Source organism: Cryptomeria japonica, chromosome 4, assembly GCF_030272615.1.
Source record: "Cryptomeria japonica chromosome 4, Sugi_1.0, whole genome shotgun sequence".
Classification (NCBI taxonomy): Eukaryota; Viridiplantae; Streptophyta; class Pinopsida; order Cupressales; family Cupressaceae; genus Cryptomeria; species Cryptomeria japonica.
Window position 1 is genome coordinate 344,028,401 of NC_081408.1, and position 18,626 is coordinate 344,047,026.

Genomic DNA, 18,626 nt, shown 5'->3' on the forward strand with positions numbered 1-18,626 from the left:
TATAAGGTGCTCTTATATATTTGAGAACAATCCATCTTCCATTGATTAGTAAGTTGTTGTTAAAAGGTTATTATCAGTGCAGACCCAAAACTAGGAATACCCTCCTGAGTATGATGGAGCTCGAAGTGAAGAAGGCTATGAAAGCCTTGTTATGTTGTGTTTTCTTGTCTTCAATTTGTTGATAGTGCAGGTTGTATACTCTAGATTCTTAATCCTACAACCTAGAAGCTTTATTTCTCCTTCGGATTGGAGGTAGCAAGAAAAATCCCCAATAATATTTATTAGAGCCTAAACCTAAACCACACAATTGATTCTGGTTTCACATCTCTGAGTATAATTTCTCCTTTTATCTCCATGGGACTGTCAGCACTTTATTTTTGTCTAGCCGTATCTTGGGTACACTTTAAAGCTCTTATTGCAGAACTGTTGCTGTCAAAATAATAATACCAATAAGTTACATGGATATACAGAAGTACTAAGATTAAAATTAAAATAAACAATGTCCCGCACACCACCTCTGCAGTCTATGGTAGGGACTGAAGCTGCATTGCAGAGCTTGTTTTTGCTATTGTTATTATTGTATCTATAGAAAGGTTAGATAATCAATTTTCGAGGCCCTAACCCATCCATCTGCTCATCGCACACAGACCACCAAAAATCTAAGATAATGTGAGTGCAGAATATGCCTATTAACAAAATAACTAGTTTTGAAGAGAAAGCAGATAATGTGATCAGTAGCAACTTTTTTTAAAAAATTAATGATTTTAAAATTGCATCGCTAAATGACTATTTAAATAATTATTTTTAGTTGTTTAGTTTCTATTGATTTAACAATCAAATCATTAATTGACTAAATGATAGTGTACAGTTTTGAACTTTACCTTTCACCAAGAGAAAAAATAGTGAAACTCAATTCCTTAAAATGTGATGGAATACTTCATTGAGAATTATGGCAATTCAATTTAAAAATTAGACAGTTCAATACTTAAATATGGGCCTAGAATATTTATAGCTCCTATATTGAAAAATAAACAAGATTAAGGCATATTGTACATGACTTAACAGGACAAAATACCATAAACATTTTCGAGTTACAACAGCACTTGTTATAACGTGCCAATGTGCAGTGCACAAATTCAGTATCATATAAGATACAAAACTTATTAATGCTCATTTGAAATGAAGCTGCCACGAAATAAGATTTGTTGGGGTTAAAAGAAAACCGTTAACTCTCTAAACTTATAAATGAGCCAAGGACAATTAAAAGAAAAAGATCCGAGAGGTGGCATAAGAAGAATGAATACCGGGCTTCAGCCTCTGCAAACTCTGTATCCAAAAATAATAATATTTCACTAATAAAATGAATATTACCAATTGAAAAATGATGGCCCAGCCTTTTCAAGTAGCTCTTTTCCTGCATCTATTCCCATGGAAACCATGTCCTCGTATACATATGGTCCTTTTCTTGAAGTCTCAAGCACTACAAAGTAAGCATTAAATATATTAGAAAAGATCTTATTAGTTATTAGATTTACTAATTTCATGATAGGGATGACATTATATGTATCTGCAAGTAATAGTTCATTTAATATTATTCTTTAAAAATTGAACTCAGCCAAAAAAAAACCAAAAATTCTTCTCTAATGGCATCCCAAATTATTGATAATCAATACACAAACCATTTGATCATGACAAATGCAATCAGCCCTTAGTCAAACACAAGTTACAAAACTACATAATTAGAAAGCATGCTAAAGTATTGGATCAAAAACATTTGGCAATACAATACAATTACAATGTAAGATACAGAATGTGATAGGGAATACCTTTTTAATGCTACTATCAACAGTAGAAAGTCTCATTAGTAATTAAGCACATAATAATTGTCATAAACCCATAACCACCAACAGATCCGATTGAAAAGAAGGCTAGTGAAGACAATGCAAAAGCCATGAATCTATTTTGTGCAGTCTATCCAAATCTACATTTGTCAAAGTAATGCATTCGACTCGGCAAAAGAAATCTAGGACAAAATTAAGAACATCTATGAAGGGGATGACAAAGTTAAGAAGGCTAGTCTCCAAACCCATAGAAGACAATTTGAAAGCTTGAAGATGAAAGACGAGGAAAATATTGCAGCCTATCTCCTTTGTGGATGAAATCATCAACATCATCAGAGGGCTTGGTGAAACGGTTGAAGAATCAACAATCATGCAAAAGGTGCTAAGGTCTCTCCGATTGAAATTTGATGCAAAAGTTTCCACCGTTGAAGAAATGAAGGATCTAGATTCAGTAACAATGGATGAACTGCATGGGATCCTCATGACATATGAAATGAGGACTAAAAAGGAGAAGTCACCAAAGCAAAGTAAATTTCAAAGCTCCAAAGAAGATGAAGAATAAAGAGACCAAATCAAGTTATAGCTCCCACGATGAGTCAGATGCAAAGGAAGCCAATTTTGTGAGAAAATTCAAAAAAGGATTCGGCAAATACAAAGATTAGTTACCCTTTAAATGCTTTAACTATGGTAAAGCAGGACATTTTGTTGCTAAGTGTCCATATGTAGAAGATGATAATAGTGATAATGAAGATGACCATAATATAAAGAAAGTAAGCAAACATCATCAATACAAAAGAGCTACAAACAAGGTAAACATGAAAAGAAGAACCTCCATAGCACAAGAGAAGCCTCTATTCCAAAGAAGATAATAGGTCATTTGAGGAGAGTAATGAAAGTATCACCAATAGTGGTAGAGAGGAAACTCTCTTCATGGCAATAGAAACAAAGAGTGATGTCTTGGAAAGTGAAGACAAAGGAAAAGAAAAGATGGCTTCGAATGAGGAAGAAAATTTCGACATGGATGGGGAAGTAGATCTTGAAGAAGAAATTATTTGTGCCTCAAGTGAAATCAAGAAGCTTAAGAAAAGAAATTTCAAACAAAAGTTTAAGTTATAGAAATATGAAGAAGAGGATCGTGATTCAAGAGCAAAGATGTCACTAAATCTTTAAGAATCAGAAAAGCTTATCATCAGCTTAAAGATTCAACTTGAAGAGGCAAAACGGATAGAAGAGGAGGTAAGAAAACTGTGAAAAGCTAGAAGCTGAAATTGTTTCCTTGAGAAAGGAACTGGAGAAAACAATTACTCAGTTGAACAAAAGCATAAAGTTTGAGAAGAGTACCGAAATATTGAATGATATTATCAATTCCCAAAGGTCACCACTCGCTAAGATTGGTCTTGGCTATGAGGAAAATTAGAAGATCCGAATTCCAAGGTTACAGAGTCACCAAAGAAGATAAATGAAGAAAAGCCTAAAGCTTATGCAGATGCACTTAAGAGCTCCATCATTGATAGAAACAAGAAGAAAGAATGTGACATCTCGCAGAAAACCAGCATTCCTCACAAAGACAAGAAGGACGAATCCAGAAGATCATTCCCTCCAATGCAATCTCACATGTTGCTTTTTCTATAATCAGTTTGGTCATAAGAAACAAATTGTAGGGTGTGTGCAAGAAATAATTTTGGGTTCCTAAATAGAAACTACAATTCATTTGCTCCTTTAATGGACTACAACATTATATGTTATAAGTGCAACAACTATGATCATACAACGCACTTTTATAGAAGTGGTTTTATGAAGCTTCCTAGACAAATCTAGAAAGTGGATACCATTGGCAAGCAAAAGGAAGAATCTGCAAAAGTTTGGAAAAGGAAGCAAGAGCAAGAAAAACTAATGAAGGAGAAATCTATGCTTGTGCAAAAAAAAATTCATGCCCAAAATAAGGAAATCAATGGTACATTGATAGTGAATGCTCAAGCCATATGACGGGACAAGAGAAAGTTTTCTCACTTTGAAGGAAATAAACAAAGGTACGATGAAATTTGGAAATAATGCTACAGCAAGGATTACTAGAAATTTACTTAGTCTTGACAATGGGAAGACAAACAAAAAATGTGTTGTATGTTGAAGGTTTGAAGCATAATATTCTAGTATTAGTCAAATGTGTGTCAAGGACAAACCCTTACTTTTCATGAGCAAGGTTGTGAGATAGGAAGGCAAGTACAAGAAAAGTAGTTGCCGATGCAAATAGAATATCAAACAACCTATACATCCTAAGTGAAAACTGAAAGATCCCCAACCAGTTCTATATCAAATCTGATTCAAATTTCTGAGACTGAGTTTGCTGAACTGATTTCAAATTTGACTTTGACCAGCGTAGGGTGATTATTTGCGGGTTTTTTTTAATTTGCTTTGATTGTGTTGTTTCCATTTTTTTTTGGGGGGGGGGTTGCAATTTTTGAGAGATTGAATGCAATAAACAAATGACTAAAAATAAAATACTGAATTCTGATTTTTATGAGAGCAACTTCAATTTTATTGAATCTGAAGGAATTAATCACCAGAGAATTCAGATCTACATACCAAGAATCCACGCCAAGCCTGGTGTGGGTTTATTGACCCAATTTGGGAATTGTTTACAATTTATAGCTACCCAGAAGCTGGAAATGGCTCCCCTGAACTTTATTTGGTTCAAATATAATTATCAAAAACAATTTATGAATATCTACTAACTCCCATGCCAAGCCCCCAGGCAGAGCTATGATTTGTACTGTAACTCCTCAACCTGAATGAAGCTTATTTCCTAACATCTTGCCAAACAAATGAGATTATTACTGCAACTGCTGATCCAATAATTTGAATGAAGTTGAAACCCTCATAGGTCTGATCCTTACCAAATCTGAGGCCCAATTGATGGTGCTGTGGTACGGCTGTCTAGCATAGCTGTATGGCTCGCCTGTGATGTGAAATGGCAACCATAAAAATTGATAGAAACTTCTGATATCAACAATTACACCTCTGCGACTTCTGATTTAATGAAATTTGGAGCACAAAATGGGAATCAGGATGAATTTGCCTCTCAAATATGCACTGGGGCTACGTCTAATACACTTGCCCTATAGAATTTTTCGTTCCCTAGAGCTGGATTGCTACTGAAAAAACCGTTTCAGAGCTCTTCGTCAACCTGCCGTCCAAAATAATGAATTAAGAATGCCAAAAATGAACCCCAAGCCTTTATTTATTGCTCAATAACCCTAATTCGAACTTTTAGGGTTTCTTTCCCATTATTCATGAAATTTTATTAATAAAAACATCCTAAACTTAGCGCCTAGCTTGAGAGTTGCTTCATCATCGAGTTTGGCCACCTTTTAAAAAACAACTTAGCACTTAATTGCCTAGGGAAGCGTGCCAAGGGGCCTTTATTATTTTTAAATTTTAAGTTGAAATTAAATACCCTTCCTTTATAAAGTTACTTTTATAAATACATCTATTTTTAGAATAAAGTAACTTTATAATGAAATATCATAAAGTACATATGAAATAAGCTATCCAAGGCCGAAAATGGCTAAGTATGAATTCCCCTTGGTAGCAATGACATCTCCTATCCACTGAATTCGCCCGTGGAGATGAATAACAAGCAAATCTATGCTCCTGAGTGATCACTAGGAAAGTGGGGACATTACAATCCTCCCCTCTCAGGATTGCTTGCCCTCAAGAAAACGCAAAGTTGGATGCTATAGAATTGCTTCCCCTTCCCATGTGGCATCCTCTATAGGCAAGTCTTTCCATCACACCAAATATTCCCGAATCACTCTATTCCTCAGCCTCCTCTCACACATATCCAAGACCTCAGCTAGTATCATTATCAATCTGCCCTCTTCATCCAATTGGGGTAACTTTGGTGAAGTCACTATATGCTGTCCAAGGGCTTTCTTTAGGCAAGACACGTGGAAAACATTGTGAATCTTGCTCTCAGGAGGTAGCTCAATCTCATAGGCAACCCCCCCAATCTGCCTCAATACTCTATATGGCCCGTATAAGTGGGGTTTGAGCTTTTCCGATCCACTTTTCTTAAGAGTGCTCTACCGATAAGGTTGTAGACGCAAAAATACCATATCACCAATCTCAAAAGTCCTCTCTGTTAGGTCCCGGAGACAACTGAGAGGGGGGGGGGGGGGGGGGGTGAACCAGTTGTCAACAAATTTCAAACCAAAAACAACTTAACCAACTTAATGCTTAATACCGGTAAACCAATTAAGTATGCCGGTAGACAATGTTAACAGTTAATTGCTATACCGGTAAAGATTAATGCATGAAACATAAACATAAAGTCATCCACAACACATAACACCAATATTTGTACATGGAAACCCTGTAAAGGGAAAAACCACGGTGGGAAACCTTACCCACAATCAAATGATACTACTGCAGATAGTAAGTGTACATAAATGGGGTCTGCACATGCAGAAAGGCCAACAGCCTAGAGCTCACTGCTCAAACACAAAAAGGGAGTCACACTGACTACAGTTGGACGGTTAAATCCAATAAGAATGTACTGCACAAAATAGCATCTTCATATGCTGGATTCAGTACCAATGTAATGCTGATATGCTTTCACAAAAACCTAGCTTCACCTTCAAATGATGTCTTCGTGTATAGCTCTGCTTAATCTCGCATATACCTTCACTTAATTCTTTTCCGCATTCCACATTCGATCTTACAAATAAGATCTTACATTTATACCATAACCTAAGACCAATTTTAGTAGGTCGGCTCTACAAGATATTACAATAAAAACATTTTACAAACAATATAATATCCGATGCAATAATCGATTAAACATGTCGGCTTAATGCATTTACAATAATAATTAATCATCTCCATAGCGTGCCATGCTGATCTGGAAAAGATAAACCTGTCGGTGGAACCCTAGGCAACCCTGGACCTATTTGCCGATAAAAGCAAATATGCAAATATGAATATACCAATGATTAATTCTTCAAAACAAAGTGTCCACATGATGTCTTCGACATTACTAGGTGTCTTCCATATCATTCCAAATGTCGGTGATCATTATATCCTGCCAGTGAACCATATACCAGTAACTGTGCAATAGTTACTTGCTTGCCGGTGAATGTTGCTGGATCTCCAAAGTGCTAGTGTTTTAGTAGGTGTTGACATCAATGACAAAACCATAGCAAAATACCAACACTCTCAACCCTATGGTGATCAGCGTATATCTTTTGCTGATTTTGTGCATGTTGTATATTATCCTTAAGCATCTTAAGGATGTCTTGGCTTTCCTGAGGCCAATCCTAAGCCAGAGGCTCTCTACTATGCTAAATCCACAAAGGACAAAGCATCATATCCATATAAGGCACGGAAAGGAGTCATGTCGATAGACATATGGTGTGTAGTGTTGTAGCAATACTCTCCCAGATATAACCAGCGTACCCATGCTCTCTACTATCCTGAAACATAGTTACATAAGTACCCCTCATTCCATTTATTGACTACCTCCGTTTGTCCATCTGTCTGAGGGTGGTAACTAGTACTGGGAGTCAACTTTGAGCCTATAAGCTGGAATAACTCCTGTCAGAATGTACTCATGAACCTGATGTCTCGATCACTAACAATGGTCTTAGGAAGACCATGGAGACGAAACACCTCTCTGAAAAACACCTCTACTACCTGTGAAGCTGTGTAGTCGTCTGCAATAGGAAAGAAATGCGCATATTTCGTCAACCGATCCACAACTACATAGATACAGTCTTTCCCTTGTACCCTCGGGAGACCAGTGATAAAATCCATGGATATTCCTGCCCATTTCTGCTCCGGAATAGGCAATGGTTGTAGTAGACCAGCGAGAAACATATGCTCTGACTCGTTTTGTTGACAAGTTGCACATTCCTGAACATAGCGCAAGACGTCTTCTTTGAGACCCTTCCATGAGAATCTCTCCCTTATTTGTCTGTATGTCTTGCAATAACCCGGATGTCCTGCCACTAGTGTATCATGAATGACTCGTAAGATCTGATCTTTCAATTTGGATTCAAGAACCAAATAAATTTTGTTTTTTTAGTATATCACATCATCAAGTTATCAAACACTGTATACCTATCATCCTGAAATTGCCCATCTAAAATCTCACATGCCTACTGATTTTTAGAGTACTCAACTAAAAGTTGAGATTTCCAATCAGCTGAAATCTCGCTCAAAGAACACAGGGTAGCAACTGAAGGTTTTATGGAGAGTGCATCAGCAACAATATTTTTCTTACAAAGTCAAAGTCATGTCTCTGAATTTTACTAACCCATTTTTGTTGATGCTCATTGAGTTCTTTCTGCTCTAAGAAGTACTTTAGGCTATTGTGGTCCATCCTCACCACAAATCTACCATCAACCAAATACTGTCTAAATTTTGCCAAAGCATGCATGATTGCAAGCATTTCTTTGTCATAGGTGGAGTATAACTTCTCATTATCCTTCAGTTTCCTACTCTCATATGCAATAGGATGATGATTCTGCATGAGTACCGCACCAATACCTTCACCTGAAGCATCGCACTCTAACACAAAAGGCTGACTAAAATCCGGAAGGGCCAATACTAGACATGAACTCATAACCTGCTTTAGCCTATCAAAAACACTTTGGGCCTCCACAGTCCATTTAGAAGCACCCTTCCTAGTGAGATCTATCAACGGAGCTACAAGCTATGAGTATCCTCTAACAAATCCTCTATAGTATGCACATAGTCTGAGGAATCCTCTTAACTCTAAAACATTCCTCAAAGAGGGCCAATCAAGTATTGTCTATATTTTCTCCTGCTGGACCTTCACTCCATCTACACCAATCACATGTCCCAAGTGTAATATCTCTATAAGTCCAAATTTTCATTTGGACATCTTGGCATATAAAGACTGGGATTCCATAATGGCAAGTACCTCATCTAGGTGTCTCAAATGATCCTCCCATGATCTGCCATATATCAATATATCATCAAAAACTCCCAGTTGAAATTTACGCAGCTGCTTGTTAAAGATGTGATTCATGCAGGACTAGCAAGTAGCAGGAGCGTTTGTGAGGCCGAAAGGCATCACCAAAAACTTGTATTGTCCATAGTGGCATCTAAACGCAGTCTTATGGATATCCCCCTCACAAACTCTGATCTGATGGTATCCTAATCGAAGATCAATTTTTAAAAAATATATTGCCCCGTGGAGCTTGTCCAACAACTCATCAATGCACAGTATGGGATATCTATTCTTAATTGTCTTCTTGTTTAGTGCACAATAGTCAATGCACATGCACAAGGTACCATCCTTCTTCACCAAGACCACAGAAGAAGCGAAAGGACTAGAGCTAGGTCAAATGAATCCCAGATCTAGTAGCTCTCGAATAGTTTTCTCAATCTCACCCCTATATGCCTTAGGATGTCGGTAGGGGGTGGTAATTACAGGCTTCGTGCCCTCCTCCAGCTCTACAATGTGCTTGAAATCCCGATCAAGAGGTACCCTAGGGGCAATGTCACCAAAAACAACTTCGTGCTTATCCAATATTGTCTAGATATCTATGTGAAAGGATCTCCCATCCTGTGAAGGTGTTTTGGACGTGATATAGCACTGTGTCGCCCAAATGATGTCATGGTGTCTAATGATAGTCTCCATCCTGTGTGATGATAATTCCTTGGGCCCTACATTTGATAACGCCCTCAACGGTATCTTATTTCCTTCTGCTATAAACTCTAACTACATCCTACAGTGGTCTATGATGGTTTTGTTTAGCATGTGTGTATGTGTATAAAGTTATGGGATGTAGAACCAGGGTGCACTAACTTGGATCTTTCTTTTGTTGCACAATATTCAATTATTGAGGAGTCGAGTAGCCAGCATACTTCTAGTGCAAGTATAGTGGGGTTCCAAAATCTAATGTTAATGTCGATGACAATCTTGGGTCCTCATGATGACCCATATGATGATGATTAGTGAACTGATTACTAATTGTATTATTTAAATGTTGAACAATGATTATGATAACATTCAAGAATGATCCTTATGATATTAAAAACTGAATTTAAATAATTTCAAATTTTGAAATTTGTAATGGTTTTGTTTAGCATATACATATCCATGTGTGTGTATACATATGCATATACCCAAAACGTACCCAACACCCCCAGAAAATCTGCCAGACCAGCATATCATATCCATGTACCCAATTTGGCAACTTAGAATTTATCTTTTATATATATATATATATATATATATATATATATATATATATATATATATATATATATATATATATATATATATATATATCCAGAACATACTCAACACCCCCAAAATATCTGCCATACTGGCATATCATACACATGTACCCGTATCCGATTTGGCAACTTCGAATTTGTCCAATATAGAGAGTTGACCTCCGGTATTGTCTTTGTGGAAGCAACACACACGGTCACCCTCTAGAAAAAGGTAACAGTGCCAAAAGAAGAAAAAACAATGCCCAGAAAAACTGTACCCACCCAGGGCTATTAAAAAAAGCAGTATACTCTTCCTAGGTTGAAAACAAGGTGAAAATTTATTTAGCACTTCATTGCAAATAAATAAATACAAACTTTTGAATTTGTAATTTTAATCCAAACAACAAATATCATAAGAACTCCTAGAAGCAAAGTGATTTTCTATAATTTTTTAGGTTGTCTAAAAAAAGGATTAGTGTAATGTCCCCATTTTTCCAGTGATCACTCAAGAATCCTAGATTTGCCTATTAGTCATTTCCACGGACAAATGATGGGGTTAGGAGATAGTTGGCTCACCAAGAGGAGCTATACTTAGTCAATTTTGGAGCCTGGTGAAGACTTATTCAATAAAGTTTATAATAAAACTTTATAATATTATGTTATTAAGTTACTTTTTCTAAATTTAGAAAAATTTAATAAAAAGTAACTTTATATTAAAAAGTTACATGGCACTTTTCCCTAGGTGATAAATTCATTTAAAAAGGTGGTCAATTATTCATGAGGAAGCAACCCTCAAGGTGGGCGTAGCATTATGAGGGGAAAAGATCCCATTGGAAACTTTAAAAGATGCCAAGAAAGGGTTTGATTTAGGGCAAAGGCATAAAAGAGACTTGTATGTGCATTTTTGCTCATTGTGTATTTTATGATTTTTGGGGAAACATCTTCTTTGCAGGTCTGCAACGTACATTGCAGGTTTCTGGTGTGGAATTGGAGACGAAGACCTCTGTTTCAGGGTGGAAGGACGAAAACCCTTTCACATTCAAATTGGAGTGCTTGGAATGCATTTATTTGGCCAATAAGGGTCATAATCAGAGGTTTATTGGCAGCTACAGTATTATTTCAATCTGATATTCAGATCTGGGCAGAATTGAGAAGTGTTGCGCTGAAATTTGAGCCATTTTGGAGCCAGCCGTACCATCCCGGCTAGGCCGTACCATTGCATCTTGCCTAAATTTTCAAATAAATAATTTAAGGGGTTTTGTAGCAGGGTTTTCATACAAAATTCATTGTTAGCAGCAAATTAGAAGATCCCCCATAGTTATTTGGAGAAAACAATTCATACTGGAGCTACAAGAGTAAAACAGTGGGTAGAAGACGCACCAAATTGGGCTTTCTCCTGGGGAAAGTTCAGAAAGTGCACTGAAATAAGGATTTCTCCTCTAAATTGTTTTTGATAATTATCCAGTTGATGAATAAAGCTTTCAGGAGTCATTGGTTGCAGCTGGAGGGGCTTCATTCAGCCAGCGCTGGACTCTTGGTAGGCCATAGTTGGCTTAAATTGTTGAAGGAAATCATTTACATTCATTTGTTATTGCTGATAAATAAAAATCAGAAATCTGAAATTAGTTTCCAGACAATTATTTTATGCGTCGTCATTGTTATTCATTTGGTATTGTCAATTCCCAAAGCTTAAAATTTCAAAAAACTCAAAATAAAGCATAAAACCTAAAAAACGCATCTAAAACCCAAAATTCCAACCACTGGTCAAAGAAATCAGACTCAGAAAATTATATCAGATTGCTCCAATCAGCACTCGGCATCTTTCAATTAGTGTGACAAACATACTCTCAATCCAGCTGATAAATACCTCTAGTTCCATCTGGTGATGCAACTAAGCCCCTAAAAGAACAGCAACCATCCTTATCATAAAATGCATATCCAGCAATTGGAGTTCTACAGGAACCATCCAATGTCGTCAGAAATGCCCTTTCACATGCCACTGCTAACCTTGTCTCCTCATCATTAAGGGAAGCAATATAGTTAGCCTGAATTCAAAGGAAAAAAATAAGTCAATTAATTACATAATTTATATTTAATGCTTTGTAATAAATATATATAGGATAGAATGAAAATGCAAGGTTAGCAGAAACAAAGATGCAGAGATTACTTAAAGTATTGATGGGTGCTTCTTAGTTACAAATATTTTTGGTAGGTTAGAACATTCATATACCCTAGAAAATAAGATCCAGACCAAATTTATAATAGATTAAGTGTAATCAGTACAAACTGAATGGTATGCACAACATTAAGCCATAGAAGTACTAGCAAAAAGTGAGGCATTCCCACATCGATTGGGAGTATATATGTTTTTCTTTTAAAGAAATAATAATATTCTAGAAATTTTCAAAAGTTATTAAAAAGGGTAGTAACTAAATTTCAATGCAGAATGCAATCCTCCTGTCATGTCCATGATTATTAGCAATCACAAAAGTTTCTCAGAAATCTATGGATTTGGAAATTTACAGAACTTTAAGAAAGAACTACACAAGATTGCACTAATCAAGTGCATCAACAAAAAAAACAAGATCTCTCAAGCCTATCACAACCATACTTGACAAAAACAGATCAGTGTAATCAGCACAGATTGTGTGGCACTGTGGAGTATGCAACATTAAACATTACTAAGAACAGCTAAAATGAGGTATAGTCACATCATTTTTGAGTCAATGAGTATTTTCTTTTAATGAAAGGAATAATATACTAGAAAAGTTTAAAAGTTACTGAAAAGGTATAGTCACATCATTTTTGAGTAAATGAGTATTTTCTTTTAATGAAAGTAGTATACTAGAAAATTTTAAAAGGAAGTTACTGAAAATGGTAGTAACTAAATTCCGTTGCTGACATTCAATTTTCTTGTCATGATTGCAGAAGTTTCTTAGAAACATAAGGATTTCAACTTTACAGAAGAAAAGCTAAGAACTACAAAAGGCCGGACTAAGAATGTACAACAAAGAAAAACATGGCCTATTAAGGCTATCATGGCAATATGTGACAAATATTATCAAGAAAAGGAAGAAAAATACAATGAATTACAGCTGAAGAACTTATGATTGAGATTTCACTGATTGTGTCCTTTAGAGGATGGACGGAAAGATTGATATTTCATAGCTTTTCTTTCCTTGGATTCTGTAGAAATGAAGCGTAAAATCATCTTTTACTTCAAGATTTCAAACATATTATAGAAATCTAATGAAGCTATAGGCACCCTGATCAGCCTTTGGCATTCTACTTGAATAACTCCATTCACATTTACCTCACTAAATATTCGAGTATGTCAAACTCATTAAGATGTTGAACTTTTGATTGCAATCAATTTAGATGTATTGCAATGACAAATATCATATGATGGTTAGATCTTTAACAGTTCCATCCTGAAAATTTATTAGACTAGAACAATGCATACCATCTTCTCATCATTATTTCTGCATGCTATTCCAATTGCCCCCTGAGCAATTGCAGGAAGCATTTCATCTGTTGACAGGGCACAAGTAACATGTTGAGTCATGCCTAGACGTTTGAGCCCTGCTAAGGCCAGTAGTGTAGCATTAACCACCCCTTCATTTAATTTTTTCAATCTTGTTTGAACATTGCCCCTGAAAGTAGTAACCTGCAATTAAAATATGCAAACACATTCAGTAGAAACATACTCGTGATTCAAATAGCTTAAGTGCCAAACAAAAATGCAAGTCCATAATATCAAAATACATAAACATAAAAAAATTTAGATCACTTCAAGGATTAGTTATATAGAGAAAAATAAATGACATTTACGTGACATTGACATTAACTCCCAGATGATAGTACAATATAATGGTAACAGAATTGCTACCCCATTAAATTGAATATAATGAGAAGAATTCTGAGATATAGATTAAAACGGTGTGAATCCTATATATTCAAAATAGAGGATTACAAACATTATAAGATGTTGACCCAATATGCTTAGGAGCAACCTATTTCAGCAGCTTGTTGTAACCATTGATGCATAGCGGAGCATAATTCAGGGGGGAGTTGGCATTGGAACTTTAACATTTGCATCTTCAAATGGAAATGTAGTCTCAGTAGAGTTAATGCACACCTTCTACATATATTTCATAAAGCGGTTGGACTTTGCAATAAGCTCACACTTGACAGGAGGGCTCAAACAATTATATTTTATAATGGGAAGATCACTATATTATCTGTTCCTAGCCCTTCCTCTAGGACTTTTAGACATGGTTCTACAACTCCTGGAATTTCAATTTTTGAGATAAGTGCCTTGGAACTAAAGGGGAAAAGAAAGGCCATGGATTTGACCACAAAACTAGTTATAATATTTTCTCAATGTGTAGGCTTGAGAAGATGCATAGGACCCCATTTTATGTTCGTGCAATAAAGAAGGCACCAGAGGCCATTGGGGAAATTGGTGGGGTGAAAAAGTAATGGCAGATGCATTGGAGGTGCAGGTGTTCTTATACAACCAATACACCTGATTGGCACTGTTTCAATCTTTTTTAAGGAAAGAATTATTGAAGGAATTGTGACCTGGCTTACTTGAGTTGCAAGAATCCTTGCAAATACTGATCCTAATATAAGGGAGAGAATTAGGTTTGGGAGGTGCAAGATGGATCAAGGAAAAAGGGTCAAGGTTGTGGTAGTGAGATACATCACATCTATTTTATCCCGTTTTTACTGTAATTAAATACAAAGGCTAACAATCCTAACCTTGGAGAAATCTATACAGCCATGAATAGCATATCTGAAAATGAAATTTGTGATTCGTTAGAGAGACCCACATTGCAGGTCTACCACAAGCATGTTCAGGATATCATTTGGTAGAGATGGAAGAAATTGGACAGCTGTTTACACATGATGGTGTATGCACTCAATCTAAAATAGTTTGTTGAGAGCCTTAATAGAATGTTTCATATTGAAAAGGAGGTGAAGAAGGGCTTCATGAAAGCCTCAAAAAATATATGGTTTGGAGGGCACTACAATAATCAAATCTTAATGGATCAAATTTGCTAAACTGATGCCTACAAGAGTTCAGCGAAGATGCACAGACCAAAGAAGTGCAAGATAAACTAGCACCTTAGAGACAATTACATGGGCTTCCGTCATTTGCTATGAACACTTGCCCTTTGCCTCCTTTCACAGGTCTCTAGTTCCTTTGTTGCTACAAGGACCTAATCTAGTACAGATTTATACAGCTTTATCCACTCAATTAAGAAGAACAAGATTACCTCTATGACAGCAGAATATCTTCTTGCTATAAAAAGAAATTATGAATGCCGTGTCTCATTGATTGAGAGACAAACGAGTGCAAGGAGATTCCAGCAACATAGTATAATGTAGAGCCCAAAGAGTTAGAGCAAGTCAACTGGAACTAGTGTGCTACATAGATTGGTCAGGCTCCTGTTACAGGAACCAAATGAATCTAGCAGTTCTAGTGAGAAACGTGTTATTTCCATCTGATGATAAATCTGATAAATTAGCATGCTGTTCAATGCAGCTAAGCATATCTCATTTCAGCGTTTAGTTTTGATTCTCAATTTGTACCTCAAACTTCATGAAGCATATTTGTAAAATTGTAGTTGATGATATTAATATCAGATAGATCACTGAAATAATTGATTGCCGCTGTAACCTAAGCCCTTCTCAATCAATGTTTCAGTTATTGTTTTTATTTTTTATTTTTTTATTTTCATATATCAACTTCACAATTTGTATGTATCTTCTCAGCAGCTATCTCCCTGCCATCCCCAAATTCCGGAAACATTTTTTCAACCCAGAAATGCATCCCCGAGTCCCCAAAACTCATAGAAACACTGGGTGTAACTATCTTCCACAAACTATGATGACCTTCATTATAGCAGAACAGGGGACATTTTGCCCCTTTCAAAAAAAAACTGCTCACTAAGAATGTCACTTTATGATGCAATAGGTTTCCAATATATACAAGCTATTAAAAATGAAAAACTTAGTTTTTAACTAAGTCACCAGTTTGGGTTCACGTTTGGAGGTTCAGTATGAAAAAACAGCATGAAAAAATTGGGGTTGGATTTGTTTGGGTTCGTTTGTACAAAAAATATATAAAAATCATAATCATATACATATTTGTATCCTAAAAAAAACTGTGTAATGTTCAATATTGAAGTAAAATAATCATAACTCATTTTCATTATACATCATCACATCATTATCTAATCAATAAAAAATAATACTTAAAAATATTTTTATAATTATAAATCCATATTTATTAGATAAAAAATTATAAGCATTTGATATTGTTGATGGTGTTTTTACGCACTATGCAACACAAAATAAAATACTAAGTATTCTATCCTCTCTTTAATAAAGACTCCCAAATGCTAAGCTGCGTGATCAAGTGGGACGACTCCAAGGTTCTCTAATGTCAGGTCTTGACGTGCTCTTGGATAGATTCAGTTGTATATGATGTAATATCGCTGGGATCACAAGGTGGACTTACGTTGAATGCTTGAATGTGCTTGAACTGCTTGAATGCCTTGAATAATGCTGGAACGTAGGATTTCACTTGATTTGGAAAAAAAAAGGAAAAAGGATAAGGGTTTACAAGGCTATTCTGACTCTAAGAATGTAAGAGCAAAGGACAATAATTGGTGGAATTCAACTAAGTCTTGATTTGACATGCTATGAACATCTCCACAAGGCTGGTGCGATCTTCTAGGGATAGCTTTATGATTTTCAAATCACCACTACAAGCATAGACACCATCAAGTTCATGCATATCAATGAAGGAATGATAATTGAAGTTAAGCCTAGCTAAATAGATCCAGTTGACTATGCAAGGCACTTTACCATTGGCAAGGTGTTAGTAGTATGGATATACGAATTTCACCATTGATCATGGACAAAATCTTTCATTCATCTAACAACATGAAAACAAATTGAGAAGTAGAGACCATGCAAATTGTTGAATCAACATATCAATTTCACCATGTCTTCATTGAAGTTTACATGCTTCTTGCAACAATGTCTTGGCAACAATCTTTGCCTTCTCTTCTTACTCTACTCTAACTGCTATTTTCTACTCTACCATCTATTCGCTATTAACTATTAACTTTACAAATGAAGAAGTGGAGCCTTATATAGTGCTCTCATTACAATTCAATGGCTCAGATCGATTCACAATCAATGGCCAAGATCGAAAGATAGAAACCTTAATTAGGGTTTGTTACACCCATTGCAAAGCATTTAATGCTTGATCAATGACAAAATTACAATCGATGGGACACATGTCCTGTGAAAATTCAACCAATAAATGACAGTGGTAGGTGCATTGAACTTTGTGCCCATGTGGTAGTTATCTTCTTCGATGGATGAGTCAAGTTCATTGAATTCTAGACGCCTTATCATGAAATGATATAATTGGATAAATGATGACTAGGTGCCACCTCATCTCGCTCTTTGTAACTCATCACAAGTGTGTGAATGAATGAAGCATATCTCTTGATACTCAACATTTCCAAGCTTATGATGTGATGATGACTTTGCTCAAGTTGATCTTCTAACTTTGATTAACTCTTCTGAAACTATCTTTTTGTCTTGATCACTTGCATTCTGGAGCTTTCATCAAGCTATATTGACAATGATTCTTGGATTTTGTGAAAATTTCCACCTTGAATGCTTGATGTTGATGCTATCAGCTGCCCTGATGTTGCATTAATCTTCATTGTGCCTAGAGTCCTCTTGTATTCCTAGAATGCTCAATAAGGGTCAATCGTGCTCCTGGCATACTCCACCTGTGAGAGATATCTAAATTAGTTTCATGAAATGGCATTTGCTTGCAAATAGGAATTGATCACTTAGACTAGGCATCCTAATCTTGAATGATAAGCTTAAGACCCTAGGATGCACCTCTAATCTTTAATTGAACATGACCATCCTCACTTAAAAATAATTGCTTACAAAAGCTTCAAGATAATCAAAATGTATTAGGACAAAGCATCTAAGACAAAATCTTAAGAAATAGGATCAGTCACAAGGATAGGCTTAGTTTTGATAAGAATGATGAAACAAACTTATACTAGACATGTGAACTTGTTCTAAAGCAAACTGATATATCAATGTTTCTGCACTTGATCAAATAACCTCTAAAGCTGAATGTGCCTTCAATACCAGCCTCTGATTTTTGTCAGATCGCTGATGTAAATTTGACAATCTCCCTCTAATTCAATTTTGTACCAGGGCCTTCACTGCTGTGTCAAAACCGCCACCTCATAAGGTAGTTGACTGTGATGTTGAATGGTCAAAAGGTGAAAATATTTGTGTCGCTGATCTCTGAAATGAATTCGCTGTGATGCAACCCTTTATTACTGCCTTAGACACAAATCGATGCTCCTAATGAATGGACATCAGTAACCAAATCGCCAATGAGGTTGAGTTGTTGATTAAAATGCAGTCTCTTTGTTGCAGACGAGGGGATGGATTCACTATGATGCAACTCGAATTTGCCAC

At 36.0% G+C, this 18,626-nt stretch overlaps 1 protein-coding gene across 1 annotated transcript in view; it reads right to left on the bottom strand.

Moving 5' to 3' along the window:
- Positions 1-982: 982 nt before the first annotated feature.
- LOC131063617 (porphobilinogen deaminase, chloroplastic) overlaps positions 983-18,626 on the bottom strand; it is a 68,749-nt gene continuing 51,105 nt past the window's right edge. Inside the window, exons 3-5 of the mRNA XM_057997496.2 lie at positions 13,552-13,755; positions 11,956-12,133; positions 983-1,480 (exon numbers count right to left, since the gene is read on the bottom strand). Coding sequence (XP_057853479.1) covers positions 1,368-1,480; positions 11,956-12,133; positions 13,552-13,755 — 495 coding nt within the window. The 3' untranslated portion in view covers positions 983-1,367. The remainder of the gene's footprint in view (positions 1,481-11,955; positions 12,134-13,551; positions 13,756-18,626) is intronic.